Raw genomic sequence first — 15,744 nt, forward strand, 5'->3', positions numbered from 1 at the left:
AAAAAAAACCAAAAACCAAAAGAAAACAAACCAAAACAAAACAAACTGGGCTGAAGTCAAGCAGTGAGCAGGAGTGAGGTTCTTTATCACCTCCCACTGGTCAATTTGATGGGTGCTCAGGGGGTTGCCAGGATCCATCATCCCCCAAACGCAAACCACTCCATGCACCCAACCCCTCCCCAGTGAGGGAGAGGCAGGAGTTACTATTTCCACATTTTGGGGGAAACAATACTCAAAAACCTCCTTGCTCCTGAGGCATGGCTGGGGAGAGAGCACGGGGAGGTCCGGCTGGAGACAGCGAAGGGGAAGCGCTGGAGAGAGCAGACCCAGGGGCTGAGCACAGCGGGAGAGAGACCGGAGGATGGCGGCGGGGAGGGGAAATGCCTGCAAGGCCCCAGAGAGGTACCTGAGGGAGCCCTGCCCTGCCAGAGGCATGAGGACTTCCAGCCTCCACCGGCCTGGGGGAGAGGTCTCACCACCCCACGAGAAGAGGCACATGCACATCTCTCCCTGTGCAGCATGGGAAATCAGCAGAAGTCATGCTTACGACGGGGTCCTGCCGAAACACAACCAGGTCTGGATAGGGCTGGGCATGCCACTGCTCCTGCAGGTAGCAGGGACACAGCATCCACTACTTTTTAATTTAAGAACTTTCATGTTTTCTACCAAATTAAACCCAGGCGCACCCTGTTTGTGGAGCTCCTCGTTACAACTTGTCCCACCAGCAGGACTCCAGATGAAACCTCCTGCCTCTTTGCACGCACTGCCAAGCCCCCGGGCAGGGGTCCCGCTTTCGCCCAATGGGGAAAACAAAACCCTTTCTAATTCTGATCTAGCATATTTTTAAGACACAGTTTGGATAATGGTATTTAGCAAACACCCACATATAGCAGCAATGAAAAAAGACTGGAAGAGGAGAGGATGGATACGCCTAGGCATTAAAGTGAAAGCTGCTACGTGAATGCTTGCAGTGCACGAAATGCCTCCTCTCCCTTTTCCTGGACCATTTCTTCAAACTCTGGTTTTCCTCGCAGACCAGAGGGGAGCTCCCCCACCAGCACTGTTGGGAGGGGCAGGGCAGGACGGGACTGGGACCAACGTACAGCCATGACGAGCATCACTAGATACCCACAGCAATGCCCGGTGACATCTTATCGGCTGCCAGCCTGATGCATACCCAGGAGCAATGCCCTGGTTTGGGAGCATTCCTGTGCTTGACATTTATTTCACAGCCCTGCACTCCCAGTTGGCATGGCCATCCTTTCATCTCCCATCACAAATTTTGTGGAGGCAGGTAGCTACACATCACTTCCAAAATGGCTTACGAGTACCTGGGCAATGCTGAAGCCTTTTGCAAGCCAAAACTCTCGCTACCTGGGGGGCTTTTCCCAGGGGATAAAATCAAGGCAGCAGCTCACATTCTAGCTTTGGCATTCAAAATTCTGCCCACTCTGCAGCCACCGGTCTGTAAAAGGCATCCACTAAACGCAGACACCTGCGAGAGCAAGGGCAATGGTCTAAAACCATGTTCAAGACTGGTTTCTGCACTGAGCGGTGTTTAAAATGACTGACCCTAGTGAGAGGGCTAAGACAGTAAGGATTGAGCGCATGGCCCCTGGATGAACGACTTTTTCCAGGTCTCAGCAAATCTGTTGGGAGTAGGGCAGAGTGCAGACAGCAAATGTATTAAATACATTTAATTCCTGACAATCAGAGGAGTATAATAACAAGGAAAACACTAAGCTGTTGCCACCACTTGCAAAGGAAAACTGGGACAAAGAATATACTGATCTACCCTCACTAATTACGCAGGTGTATTTATTTATATTCCGCTTAGGGAGCAAAAATGAAGTGCGCACACAATTAAGAATATTTCCGAGCAACCATCACAGCAGGCTATTCAAAGTACATGCACAGTGGTGTCGCATGGAAAGCCAAAGCCTGGCCTCCACTAAATTGGGTGAAATCACTGGTCCTAAGATCAAAATCCAGCCTACAGCTCCTAACCGTTCCCACGGGGAGTTTGCATTCGCAGTGTTGAACAGCCTTGTCCCGTTCTCAATCATGAAAAAGGCAATCCCATGATTTAATACCCAACGCATCCATCAGAAAGAGGAACACTGAACTGCATCATACTCTTCCCATGAGTGTGACAGCTGGAGAAGGCTTTCTACCCAGACCACACCGGTGCTGCATCCCCAGAGCGGCACTTTGTGCTCAGCCCCACTGTGGACCCCTGACTCACAGGTGTGCCAGCAAGAAGAGGCTGCTGCAGTGGGACTTGTTGCGTGCTTTGTTCCCTCTGAAACACATTTAGAAAATCCCAGCTTTTTCCAAGAGCTCCCTGGCATGTGTCAGCCACGATGACCCCAGAAGCCGAGCTGTCTACTGCCAGCAAGGAGCTGCTGGCATTTTGCAGTGCTTCGCTGCTGCTTTTCATAGAGAAATCCTTTAAAATCGACTCGTTTTCTATTGCTGTTGGTACGTTTACACGCAGACATGCCAACAATTGTTCCCTACATGTCCCCCTGCAAATGTGCTGTGGGTTCCTGACCCTCCTGGCGTGAGCAGGGGCGTCCAAGCATCAGCAAAACTCATCTGTGCTGCAAGTCTACGTGGCACCTGCCTCCACACCAAGGAGCGTGAGACGAAACAGGGACCGTGCCCGTGATGCCTCCCCAGGGCGACGGAGAGCCAAACCCAGTGAGAAAGCCGTCAAACCCAGGGTGACCACTTCAGTCTGGGGTCCAGCTCCCCTGGGGAGGCGCAGAGCCCTCGGTAAGGCAAGATCCAGCAGTGTGAAGGGTGGCCATCCTCTCCATCTCTCCAGGGGATGCAGGTGGCATTTTGCCCAGCCTCAGCACCTGCTTCCGAGTCTCTCAGAGGAGGACCCCCAATAAGGCACGTCCCCCTGCCCAGGCTTCAAGCAAGAAAGCACGCACTGCTGGAGCTCTGTCTTCTCCCCACCCCAACAAAGCACTCAGCACCTAAATAAGCCCTTGGCTTACCAACATTTTAAGGACAAGGGGGGATATTGAGGGGAAAGTCTTGTCTTTTTTCCTTTTTTTGCTTGTTTTGATCATTTTGAGGCACAAAATGCATAGAATATAGTTTCTCTCAGAACAAAGGGATAGCACTGAACAAACAATTTAGCATCAGGCCAAGTCCTCAGAATTAATAAAGTTTAGTGCCAAGAGGTTAAAAGGCTATTCAAGGTATTACAGAAACAGCACATGGCCAGTTACTTTGAAAATATGCTATTAATATTATTGTCTAATATTAATATTATGTGAATTAACAGTAGCATGCAGGTGACATAAAAGGTTATAAGAAAAATTAGGGTAAAACTCACATCCGGGTGTGGAATAGCGTATTGTCCCTGAATTGTATAGGCCTGCAAAAGAGAAAAAACACGTTATTAGGGCTGGCAGGAGGTGGCGGCAAAACCTCATGCCTCTCCACAGGGACTGCTGTCCCCGGGGTTTGCTCCTTTCTGCCTGACGTGGCATAAGCGTTGTTAATGCAGGGGCTAAAGAGGAGCTCAGCCCCCACCCTGCTCTGCCCAGGGCCACACGCTACCCCAAACAACCAAGCACAGGGAGCTGAGCCACCGGCACACCTCGCCTTGTGCTCCGCTGCTGGTGAAAGCAGGGTGTAGGATCTTGAATTTTGACTGAACCGGCTTCATTTTGAGGTTGCAGGGGATGAGGGAAGCACTTTTTATGCAACGAGCAGTTACCCTGCGTGCTCCCCTGGCCAGCCCAGGGGAAAAGCCACCCTGTGCTGCATTAAATGCACTGGGGCAGTGAGTCCTTGGAGTGGGAGGGAGACAAACCCCTCCAATCAAAGCCGGAGCACACTGAGCCACCTAACTTGAAGGGCTTGGTCTCAGTTTGGCTTTTCCAAATGGAAGGAAACAGCTCTTTAAAGATGACAGAATTGCATGGAGCAGGAAGCCTGGGCTTCGTTGTACAAAAGCTATTCATCAAACCAGAATTACGTGTAGCAGATCCACGGCAACATCACCGCTGCCCTATCTAAATGTGCATCTAAATGCATGTAATGTGATCCCAGGAGGCAAGCCAGTGCAATGAGTCTCTCCGTATTTTCAAGTGCACAGCTCTTAACATGCTTTACGCTACCCAGTATATTGCAGTGCTCTGCTGGGGTAAGAGGCATTGCCGCGCGGAAAGCCCGCTGGGCAGCATGGGGCTGGTATCCCCCCAAGTGGGGAGAGGGCTCAGGGACAGGCTGCCTCCGCTGCAATGCCTTTCACCAGCTATCACTGACAAATCCATGCAGATGTCTGCCAGGCAAATTATTTAGTGTTTTAAACATCGTTTCTAGCAATCATTTCTGTTTTGTAAATAACCCGAAAACAAGCACTGCTGTGGGTAATGACCCAGACACTAGAGAGCCCAATATTTGGGACTTAACCAGCTAGCAAAACTTATCTCACTGGCTGACACATTATTCAAATGATTCTGAAAGAAATGGCAAAAAGAGATGGATAACACTTTAAAAAGGGAGAGTAAAGATAGACAAGAAAAAGGGGAAAAAACCTCTGAACCTCCTGCAAATTTGCCACATCATTTGCAAACAGCAAAGTGCTTTGCGTGAGGAAACCCCCCAAAATCCTGGAGGAGGAAGGAGGAAGGAGGCAAAGCCCCGCACACAGAAATGGCAGTCCCAGTGCCTGCCGGCGTCCTGGCACTGGTGTGCCTGTGAGGACATGGCAGAGGCTGCTCTAAAAAGTTCACTCTTTCGTGGCAGTTTAATTTGGGCATTGTTTTTTGATTAGAACAATTGATTAGAAAAAGCTAATTAAAGGCAGGAAGGTGTCTTGGACAGATGCAACCTAACTCTGACAGCACCCGCCTATGTGACCCCTGGCTTTCTGCAGAGGCTGACATTGCACGGGCAGCAGGGCTGATCCTTTTGGCAGTTGCCACTGGCCACTGTGTCCCTCAGCCTGCTGAGCTCCTGCAGGTTCAACCCACCCCAAAGCACCTCACAGCACCACTGACTGTCACCTGCTGTCCCCTACCCACGCGCCTCGTGTCACTCCTCGGGCAGAGCCAAGGGGCTCGCCAGCGCTCCCTCGAGGGCGGCAGGGAAGAGCTCTCCTTTGAGATGGTCGCTTCTTCCCACGACGTCACTTCTGTGCAAGACACCAACCATTCGCCAGCAGGAGAAAGGATACCTCAATCTTACTCTCCCTTTTGAGAAGATAAGTTCACCAAGAAGCTGGACTCAAAGCTCTTTTCCAAGATGGCTGCTCAGACCAAGCGTAACACTCCTCCTGATGCTGCCATGACTAACAGATGCAAATTGAGCGCACCACCTGAAATAGCCTGTGCTCTGGGCTTTGCTCCCAGCCTTAGTTTGCCCTTCTGCTATTTATTATGGTTGGGGAGAAACTAAATAACTTGTGTGGTGCCGCTTTGGATGGCATTAGCTGCAGTTTTGTGGTGCTGACTCTACCCAGCTGCTGGAGCTCCCAGGAAAGGACCTCTCCTGCTAGATACCAGTGCGCCACAACATGATGGCATCTGCAGGCAGGTCCTCGGTCACCCGGTGAGGTGAGTAGATGCGATGGAAAAAGCAAGGGTTCAAGTTCCCTCTTTAAAAGCAGCCACCTGCTCAACTGCTCTTCTTTCATAAATTACATGCCACAGGAGCTGGTTTTTGTTTGCAGAACAGCCACGCGTGTGCAATGGTTATCCTGCAAAGAAAAAAACTGCCATTGCTTCCCATGGGTTGCTAGAAATATTACATCGTGACTGCACGCCTGCAGACCAAGCGCTGTGCAATGTCACTGAATGCAAGGCAATGCAGGCTCTCCTGCGGGCAGAGCTGAGACCTAGCTTTGCAGCAGAGGTTATAGCCTTTTTTGGGGAAGCGGCACCCAAATCAGCTGAGCACCAGTGGTGTGGATGACCCTTTCACAGAGGCTGCCCTGAAGAGAGGCTCTGCACAGTCCTGGAGTGACTAGGATGAGCCCTTCCTATCTCAGATCAATTACAACTATGTAAAGTTATTTTTAATTGGACTTGAGATGACAGAAAATAAACCCTTGCAGCCACTGTGAGAGCATGGTCACAGCCTCTTGTTCAATGAGGCTTTTCTCATTTTCTCCTTCAGCAGTGGTAACTGTTGGCAAATACTGAATTTGGGTCTAATGAAGCAAACTCCGGCCTCTTCTCGGTGCACGAGTGCCTGGCAGAGCTAACACCCTGTCTCCCTGGGCTGGCCCTTCCCTTATCCTCCAGCAGCCATCACAGGAGCTAAGATGTCTGCCCGGGCTTGCAAACTGCCAGTGGTTCTGCAAAGAGCTTTCAGTCCACCTGCCGTGGCACGCAATGGATGGGATGACACCATGCAAGTCAGAAGGCAAGAAACCTGAGTGCACTAACGGGCAGCGGCTGGTGCTGCAGTAAAAGGCTGAGGTTGGCAGTGGAGGCTGCAAGCGGGTCGGCTCTTACCTGACCACCTGCAAAAATGACAGGGGTGGAGGCGGGCTTTGGGCGGTAGGGAATGGTGGCACCTTTTGGTGGGGACTAGGAAAAGGGACAAGGAGAGGGAGAGAGAACATTAGAACAGCTTTCCTGAAACGGCGGCAAAAAGAGCGTTAGAAAGCACCCGACGAAGCACGGCCCCCGGGGCCGCTGCCAGCAACACCCGCACCAGGCAAACCGCGTTTCTGGACAGGAGAACATGGGGGAAATTGGTGTTTAATGGACAACAAGGACAACCTGGGGTACAGGAGATCCCCTGAAAAGGCATAAGCCCCTAAATTGCTTCTCTCTGCTGCCTTTCTTGCCTTCGTTCTGCTCTCCACAAACTGCATTGCTGCCTGGTCTAGACTCAAGCTTGACACTGGAATGCAGCACCCTCCTCAAAACACCCCCAAGGAGACCCTCAAGGTGCAGCGAGATGGGAAGGTACACCCACAGACCAGGCTTTTCATTCCTGGATGCCATGCGGTGGCTTTCTTTGCAGCCTGAGAGCTCTTGCATGTCGACAGCCCACCCCAGAGTCGTACCAGCCCTGCTAAGCAGCAGGAACTGTGGCATGGCATCGTGAGCCACAGCAACAGAAGGAGTGAGCGGCCCGTCTGAGTGACCCAGCATGATGCTTAAGCTCTTTGACCCCTTTCATCTTCCTCACTGCTGGAAGAGGGTCACCATCAGGACTTGGTTTGGTCTATCACCATCCAAGCTGAGACATGGATGGCTGTGCAGTGGATGCTGCTAGGCACCATCATTGTGGTCAAGACCTCGTATGCCCTGGTGGGTCAAATGGCAGTGATCACCTTGGCTGGGGTGTTGAGCTCTGGAAGAGCCAGAGGCTGGAAATCCCTCTCAGATGGCAATACCAGCATTTTCAGAGATCTTATGCTAGAGCTGCATGGTGTGAGCTAGCTGCATGCTAGAACAGTCCATGTGAGCAGCCAGACAGGCACCAGCAGCAGAGGCACCAACCCGTATGCACTCCCAGCCCTCCTCCTGTGGCAGCGTGACCTGGGGCAGCCCCGCTCCAGCTGGTCAGGACATCCCGCTTCTCCCTGCTGTGGCCTGACCGGTACCTGGGTAGGTCTGAGCAGAAGCTGTAGTGATGCACATCAAGCTGTAGTGATGCATCCTGCTGTATGGTGCACCGGATCTTCTTACCCAAGTCATCTCTGTTGGTCTTCTCATGAACATAACTAACAGGCCATAGAAGAGATTTTGGAGGTTTCTAGGGATCAGAAGAGATTTCAGATAAAAGCCTTCTGGTTCTACCTGAAGTGAAATGACCCACTTACTGCGATGTAAAGATAGGCAACCTAAATTACACTATCTCATGGAAAAGTCTTCATTTTTTCTGTACATTCTTCTTGATGTCCACTTGCACCTAAGTGGCATATTCAAATCTTCCTGCTAAGCACAGGTCTGCAAGGAAGCTGTAGGATCAAAGCACAGCCTCTATAATCACAAACTTGCTTTTTCTTTTATTGCTTTACAAATCTTGTAGAGGGTGAGCAAGGATTTCTGCAGTAAGATAACTTAAGACTGGAAGGTTATAAGGAGCATCTCTGTTAAAGACAGGGAACTTCCCAGATTTCAGACTGCAAGAAAACTCACGGGTTTTCTTCTTTTCCATTGCTCAGCCATACAGAGGAGCAGCAACCCTTGCTTTTGCCTGTGAGAACAGCAGCCACTGAAGACTTTATAACATACCTGCAAGCATCACCTGGGGCCCACCTCTGCCGCAGTCCAGAGCATAACCTGGAGTCACCATGTGGCTAAAATCGCACTCCTCTGGCAGCAGAGTGAGCATCACTATCAGCAGCGGTGGGTAATGTGTCTTGTGGTGACTCCTCCTTAGCCATGCTGATGCTGAACTGAAGTTGCTTATGTTTCGTTTCGCTTCACCTCCGCCAAGCCTTGGCATGCTCATCTGAAGCTCTTGCAGTGGCAAATGCACTCCTCCCTGCCGTGAAAGGGCAGCGGTGTGCAGGCTGTGCAGCAAGGCAGAGGGGCCTGACATGGCTCTATGCCTGTCCACCTCTGGGAGCCAGCAAAGTGTGTCACCGTCCTGTGTCCGAGGGGTTTCCTCCTGGTGCTTCTCCCCTTCAAAGTGGCAGGCATGGACATGGGGCACGTGCCTGCAGTCATCCCTGGCAATAAGCCATTGGTGCAGCAGCATCTCTCCAGAGATCTTCAAACTCTGCTCGTCAGCATTTCTCCCAGAAAAAGCCCACTCTGGATACACATCCATGCACCCTATGGGCCCTTCTCTCCACCATTCTTCCTCACTACCTTTCCCACTGTGCCTTGCTGGAGCCTGGCTTTGCACTCCCAGACTTTGTGCTCCCACCTGACTCCCCCAGCACAGGTGATGCAATGGCCTCCTCCTCCCAGCCGTGGTCCTTGGGGGGCACCATGAGACCCACGCAGAGGAGGCCAGGTGCTTGGTGGAGTGGTTGCAGCCCCCATCCCCTTCCGATGGCACCCTTAGCACTGCTGGGACACCACGCTATGGCTGTCTCAGCCCACCTGGCCTCCTCCGGCATCCCTCTCTCCTGACGCCACCCTGTGCTATGACACAAACCATCTCCTTTGGGGCACCCGACCAGACAGGTTTCCAGTGTGGGACTCTCGAAACAATGCACAAAGATGGTGGGGAAAACACACTGGGTGGGTTTCAAACGGAGGTACCAGGAAATGAGTGGTCCCACAACGTGTGGTGAAGGGTACGAGAGACACGCTCCACAGCTCCCAGTGCTGTTGTGGTGCCAGCTGGGTTTTTTTCCTATGTACTTTACCCCCTTTGTCACAGACTGTACCTCCAGCATCACCACACAGATCTGTTTGACACACTGGATAATTGCGTCAGGTGTCCCCGAGATTGTCACCGCCCGCTCCGTGGAGTTGGGCAGCATGTCCCCTGCCACTTGAACCTGAGCACCTGTTGACTGGAGACAGAAAGAGAGAGGAGGAGAAATCCCACAGCTGACTGCCTTTCCTTGCATCCAGCTCCAACTCTGACACCACGCGCCTCCCAGGAGCTGCACTGCCCCACGGGAGCTCAGACACAGCTCCCTGCCTGCATCCGCAGGAGCACACCGGCAAGGTCCCATGGAATGCTGGTCCTATGTCAGCAGGACCATCCTGGGAAGCAACATGGTGCATGATGCTAGCAGCGTAAGGATAGAATCATAGGATCATAGAATTGTTAGGTTTGGAAGGGACCTTAAAGATCATCTAGTTCCACCCCCCCTGCCGTGGGCAGGGACACCTCCCACTAGACGAGGTTGCTCAGAGCCCCATCCAGCCTGGCCTTAAAAACTTCCAGGGATCCCCCTTTCCAAGTCAGCTCCCCCTTGTTCACAGATCAGCTCCAATGAGCTGTGATTACACGCAATAATGAAATCAAGTCTGACTTACCTCCCTGATTTCCTTGATCTTGGAGCCTCCTTTGCCAATCAGTGAGCCACACTGACTAGCCGGCACGACCAGTCTCAGTGTCACTGGAGGTTTGCTGGTAGCAGTGCTGTTGCTCATTGAGTTGGTTATGTCCTTGGGAAGGAAGAGTGCAATGCATCAGCCTTTGGTACCTGACCAGGCGCCTGCCATCCAGGCCAACCCAAAAGCCCTGGGCCAGAGAAGAGGGGTCATGTTCCCTGGACTGTGGCTGGTCTCTCTCTGCAGCTGCATCACTGAGCATCCCTGCAGTTAATTAACTGTGAGACCTCTGAAGCTCACTGAAGCTCAGTTCTTGCCTAGTTAGAGATGACTGGAAGGTTTTGTGCGGAGGTCGTGTACCAGTTAAGCGAGTGCAGCCAGGCACGCACGGATTGGAGGTACCCAGGCCCATCTGCACTGCTGGCCTCAGCAGTTGGCATGCCAGAGCTCTGCTTGGCTGGTGGGCCACCCAAGGGTCTGGATACAGACCCTTTTACTCTGCCCTCCTGGGGAAAGGGCTCACGTTGCTCACCTCCTCAAATTTGTAGGCGATCATGGCAAAAGCCTTGAAGATGGCATCAGTGGGGCCAGTGATGGTCACGATCCGCTCGGGGCAGTTTCCCTCTGAGATGTTGATCCTTGCCCCGCTCTGGAAAGAGAAGGGCAGCCCTGGAATAACCACAGCCAGGCAACCCACAAGGATGCACTGGAGGTGCAGCCCTTCCTCTGAGTCAGGTCCTGTCCCAGCCTGGTCCTTCGTCATCCTATGTGCCGGCCTCTTGACATATCTCATCTAACCTTAAAAACTCACAACCCTGCCCCCCTGTGGTGCACTGCCTTACCCTGACCCTCAGAGCGAGTTTCCAAGCATCCACTTTGGGTCTTTTACTGCAACGCAAACCCACACAATCAAGGCAAGAGCAGCCCGTGGGATCATTGCTTGTAAAAAGAAGAGTGTTGCTCACTGATCTGATAACTCCTTGATAGCTGCAGGCACAAAGACCTTGGACAAACTCAATCATCTTACAAGTGACTTAGTTTCAATGTTTCATTAAGAACAAATTCTTGGCTCTGGAAAATTCCCATTAAATGTTATAGGAGTTTGGGTACAGAGTGAGAAAATTGGACCAAAGAGCTCTGGGCATATCCAGCTTGCGTATCCTGACCCTGGAAGTGACCGCGTGGATCACATGGGGCGATGTGCAGCTCTGGCCACTGTGCTGCATGCTGCTGGGCAGGACAGCCTGACTGCCCTTCCCACTCCTCTCCCCTCCTTCTGCAGATCCTTCTACAGAGCAGGGTGGCTTACCTCCTCACGCATCTTCTTCACAGTCTCTCCTTTCTGAAATAAGAAGAAACACAAAAATTCAAGACTTCCATCTTCAAAACAACCCAAACAGCACACATCTCTCTAATACATGGTAACACACAGCCAAAACATTTGGGCAGCTCTGTGACGCCTGGCCCTCCATCCCCACGCAATGGTCAGCTGAAGAGCTGAGGGTGTAAGCCATCGTAGCTCTGCTCCCTACGTCTGTACTACGTGACAGACAAAACAGCTACTAATGCACAACTGCAGCCTCCACCTCCCTTTCTACATTTCCCATTTGGAGGAAAACTGCAGAAAAAAACCTCAGAAACTGGTCCAATGCTGAGAAAAGCTGGCATTTCAGAGTGGCTTCAAAGAGCAGTTTCTGATATAGTATCTACAGAAGTATCTACAGAGTACCTCCAGATATAAAGCAGGTACAGCTGTGAATCTTTCTAGGGCTGGACAGGCTGATGGAAAAATAAAGCACAAGCATATAGAAGAAAGACGTTCATGCTTGAAATCTTTGCCACCATAAACCTGCCTTTTAAAAACAGCAAAAAACCAATCCTGTATAGCCAGGACTTTCCAAACCACCATGGCAAGCACCAGGGAGCAGAGCATCTTGGGGAGCTTTTCTGCGCAAGCTAGATGGTGTCCTGTGGCTTCAGAGACAAGTGCTGCAGTATTTAAATGGGTCTGCATGACATTTTAAAATCACTCTTAATGAACCCATTTGATTAAAATGTCAGGGCAACATGATCATAAACACCTATTCCTCACCCCAGTGAAGCAGCTGGAAATGGTGCTAGGTAAGTTTGGTGGTTGGTTTTTTTTTTAAGGGTAATGGGTTTTGGACCCTCTGTGGGTGTCTCATAATTTCTGTCTCACAAATGCAGCAACAAGTTCATGCACACCAAACATTTAAGGATATCACAGGGAAGAGGTGATTGGTGTCTACCACACCACAGGCAGCAAAAAGATGTCCTTACCTTTCCAATGATGCTTCCAACTTCCTACAAAAAAGAAGCCAAACACAAAGGAATTGATATTACAAAACGTGAGGACAATCCAGACCAACCCTATAATAAAACAAAGACCTGGTGCACACTGTCCCCAGCAGAAGGACAGGGTGGGGGGCAGGCATGAGAGGGGCCAGGAGCATCATGCCACCACGCCACCCTTCCCATCAGCAGGCGGAGGACACTGGCTACCAGCAGCCTGGGGCTGGGCAGGTGGCACATGGGGCTGGACTCAGGCACAGCTAGAGGGGAGGCAGGAGAGGGAGCTGTGAGGAAACCCCCTCACTGGAAGCCCCTTACCTTGCCATGCATCAGCAGCCGGATGGTGAGGGTGACGTTCAGACCGCCTTCGGAGACCTTTGACTCCATTTCCTACCGGGGGATGGGAGACGTGTGTTAACTGGGAGGGCAGCCCTGGCGCAGGAGGAGACAACACCACGGCCGTATCACCTGTGGACAGAGAGGGGAAAGGTTTTCTCTCAGAAGAGGCAGGTTCCTCGATGTGGGATGGGCCCTGCAGAGCAGCAGGGCATGGGAAAGTCATGGCTGAAGGAGCTGCGAGGAGATGTCATGGGCTGAGCCCCTTCATGGGTGCAGACCAGGCTGGCCGCTTGCTGCAAGGACCGTGCTGGGCGCAAGCCCGGGAACAGCCCACAGCTCTGCTGCGGCTTTGCCACCAGCTTCACACAAAAGCCATTGTGGGAGCAAAGACTCGCATACCAGAGGTGGCACAGCCAGATGGCCAGCCCACACCTGCGTGAGCCGAAAAGCAGCTGCACTCAGCCGAGCGCATGGACGCAGGAGCAGGGAGTCGGTGGAGCAGCCAACCAAAATTCACCATTCCAAGTGTGAATGGGCACTCAGGAAATCAAAAGCCAGTTTTTCAACAACCAGGAAATACCTATCTGACCCCAGGAGCACAGACTGGGAAAGATGGAGCTGGTGTACCAATTGCAACGCATTTGCGTTTTCATCCCAACCTGTGAGCACCCTAGCTGGGCATTGCATCTCAGGACCGCACCATTTACAGATATTCATGTTTTGCACGGATCTAAGGAAACCTCTGCGAGTTTTCCCAGTCCTATCATGTTCCTTTCCCTTCCCATTCTCTTTCTTTCCTCCTCTGCCCTCTAGAGGGAAAAACACCACTGATGTTTTGAAGACAGGGGAAAAAACCACAGAACAGCAACAAATGCTTCCTGTTCTTTCCTGACGCCTCCTTAGTAGCATCTCTGTGCAAGGACTGGGCATTTGAAATGTTTCTGCAGCCCACTGGTAGGGAGACCAGTCCTGTCTCAGAGGGAGGTGCCAGCATCCTTCTACGTGCAATGCTGTGAGATTTGCAGCAATTTTCCCCCACCTTATTTAATCCCTCAGTATATATCAGATGGGAGATTTTTATCCTGGTCATGAGAATCTGGCATTTTCTTTTGCTCAGACAGGGACTTACGTGACCAAAAAATGGTGGATAAACCAGTTCTCAAGTATTACTTTAATGCAATGAGGCAGCTGTGATGAATAAACATGCAGCAATGCACAAGTCATGGCTGGGAGATGGGTTTGATGTAAAACCTCTTCCAAGAAGATATTAGGAAACTCAAAATGGATAAAACCCCTGTGGTTAGCAAGGAGACGGTGTTCCCACGAAGCTAACAGGAGACCAGCTCACTGGTAATGAAGCTGCTTATAACCTACTTGCAGATGCTAATCTTGAGGCCACTGGATGTTACAACTGAAAAAAAGTAAAATCTCACGCGAAGGATAAGAAATGAAATGTGTTGAAGATGTCAAGCCACAAAGCACTGTTAAGGGTGGGGAGGAGGAGAATATTTCAGAGGAAGAAGGTGACAACATTGGGGACCAGAGTAATGGAATGGGCTGACAAACGATGGCACAATGTGCAAGATCAGGAACTTTCTCTTTCAAGACCAAGCCCAACGCAGACAAAACAAGTAACTGGTTTTAGTGGTTAACGCTGTGCTGATTTCTGTGCATGGGAAGCAACGCTAAAAAGGATGAACATGCTGATTTGTGGAGGTCAGCATTGCTGGTGCTCCTGATGTGCCAGGAGTTAAAGCGCCCTCATGGAAGAGCTGCCCCCGCTGCACCCCAGGGATGTCCTGTCCCAGGAGAAATCTAGCCCTGCCGCGGGGAAAGAAACAAAGGTGTGACGCCACTGCAGCCACCCATGAGACTGGTGCATGCCAACGCAGAAGTGCAGCTCCCATTCCCGGCCGATGAGTGTCCTCCAACAAAAGAGCCGGAGGAAGGTAGAGGCTGTTCACAGCTGCTGGTCAAGATGCATGCTCAGGCAGCCGCTTTTGTGACTTGCAGAGGCAGAATTTGAAAGCCGTCCTGCCCCCCACACCACCCCGTGGGCTTTCTTTTGCAAGCTGCCCAACTGCAGTGGCCCGGGCAGCTACAGCCCAGGCTGCCAGCCCCACTGGCAGGCGGGGGTGGTACCCTGGAGCAGTCTGGGCTTTACACTCAGGGTGATGGACCCCAAAGCCCAGTTGAGTGGCTGAGGTGTTTTAAACCCAGGCACATCCTCGCAGCAGGAGGAGAGCCGGCAGTCTCAGTAAGGTGGGTCACAGCTTGCCCACTAAGGACCAGCCAAATTTGCTGTTTTGCTTTCACCAAATGCCCTACATGGTGTCTGCCATCCCCTTCTCCACATCCCTCACAAGTGGAACCCTGCATCAGGCCGTTATGTAAATGTTTCCAATTGATTGAAAAAGTGGGTCATGTGTTAGCCAAATGCTCCTGGCTTTAAGATTTATCAGCATTATTAAATTAAACACGCTTCATGCTCCAGTGAGCGGGAAAGCTACATTGGCCTTTTCTTAATCATACTAGTGAAAGGTAAGTCTTTTATACGGTGGTTCATAAGCTCAATGGAAATGATGGGAACAATAGAGCTGAGGCATTTACCCTGGGCGCGTGCCTCCCTCCACAGCCCTCATTCTTCACGGACAAAGGGCTGGGGAAAATTATCCTCCAAACACCATTTTGAGCACTTTGGAGCATGCCCTGCCTGAAGAGAGACCCATCTCAGACCCTTCCCATTCACCGTTGTATGCTGCCTAGTTCACAGCAGCTTTGAAATGGCTTCTTTGTCCATCTACTTGAAAGCCCTGAGGATAGCACTACATCCAGTCTGACGGATAGAGTAGATACAGACCCCAACTCCAACACAGTGCAAAGCTGGTGCAGCCCCACAGATTTAAAAGGTGCAGCATTAGTAGACAGAAGTGTTGATTCTGGCCCTGAAATGGAAGTTGCACAGCAAGTCAAGCGAGACTCTGACGGGCATCATGCCTGGGCAGGCAGGGGGTGGGAGCAGCATCCTCCCACACACGGCCATAGCAGCGAGTAGCCAGATGTCTTTGCATCGCAGTGAGGGGAGTTCTGCAGGGTGGGAAGTAAGGTGCCCGCCCGCCCTAAGTGCTGCTGATCTGCCCCC

The 15,744-nt window shown here is 51.5% G+C and overlaps 1 protein-coding gene across 15 annotated transcripts in view; it reads right to left on the reverse strand.

Annotated features, from left to right (window-relative positions):
- Positions 1-15,744, reverse strand: part of PCBP3 (poly(rC) binding protein 3) — a 63,277-nt gene that overhangs the window by 18,944 nt on the left and 28,589 nt on the right. For 9 of the 15 annotated variants that reach the window (XM_074594175.1, XM_074594160.1, XM_074594165.1 and 6 more), the window contains 8 exons: positions 12,582-12,653; positions 12,252-12,275; positions 11,260-11,292; positions 10,483-10,599; positions 9,933-10,064; positions 9,332-9,460; positions 6,486-6,560; positions 3,353-3,394 (listed from right to left, as the gene is read on the reverse strand). In XM_074594175.1, coding sequence (XP_074450276.1) covers positions 3,353-3,394; positions 6,486-6,560; positions 9,332-9,460; positions 9,933-10,064; positions 10,483-10,599; positions 11,260-11,292; positions 12,252-12,275; positions 12,582-12,653 — 624 coding nt within the window. Of the gene's footprint in view, positions 1-3,352; positions 3,395-6,485; positions 6,561-9,331; positions 9,461-9,932; positions 10,065-10,482; positions 10,600-11,259; positions 11,293-12,251; positions 12,276-12,581; positions 12,732-15,744 lie in introns of all 15 variants that reach the window. The other 6 variants (XM_074594169.1, XM_074594166.1, XM_074594172.1 and 3 more) reach the window with 3 other exon arrangements.

This window comes from Larus michahellis, chromosome 7 (genome assembly GCF_964199755.1).
Source record: "Larus michahellis chromosome 7, bLarMic1.1, whole genome shotgun sequence".
In the NCBI taxonomy this organism is placed as follows: domain Eukaryota; kingdom Metazoa; phylum Chordata; class Aves; order Charadriiformes; family Laridae; genus Larus; species Larus michahellis.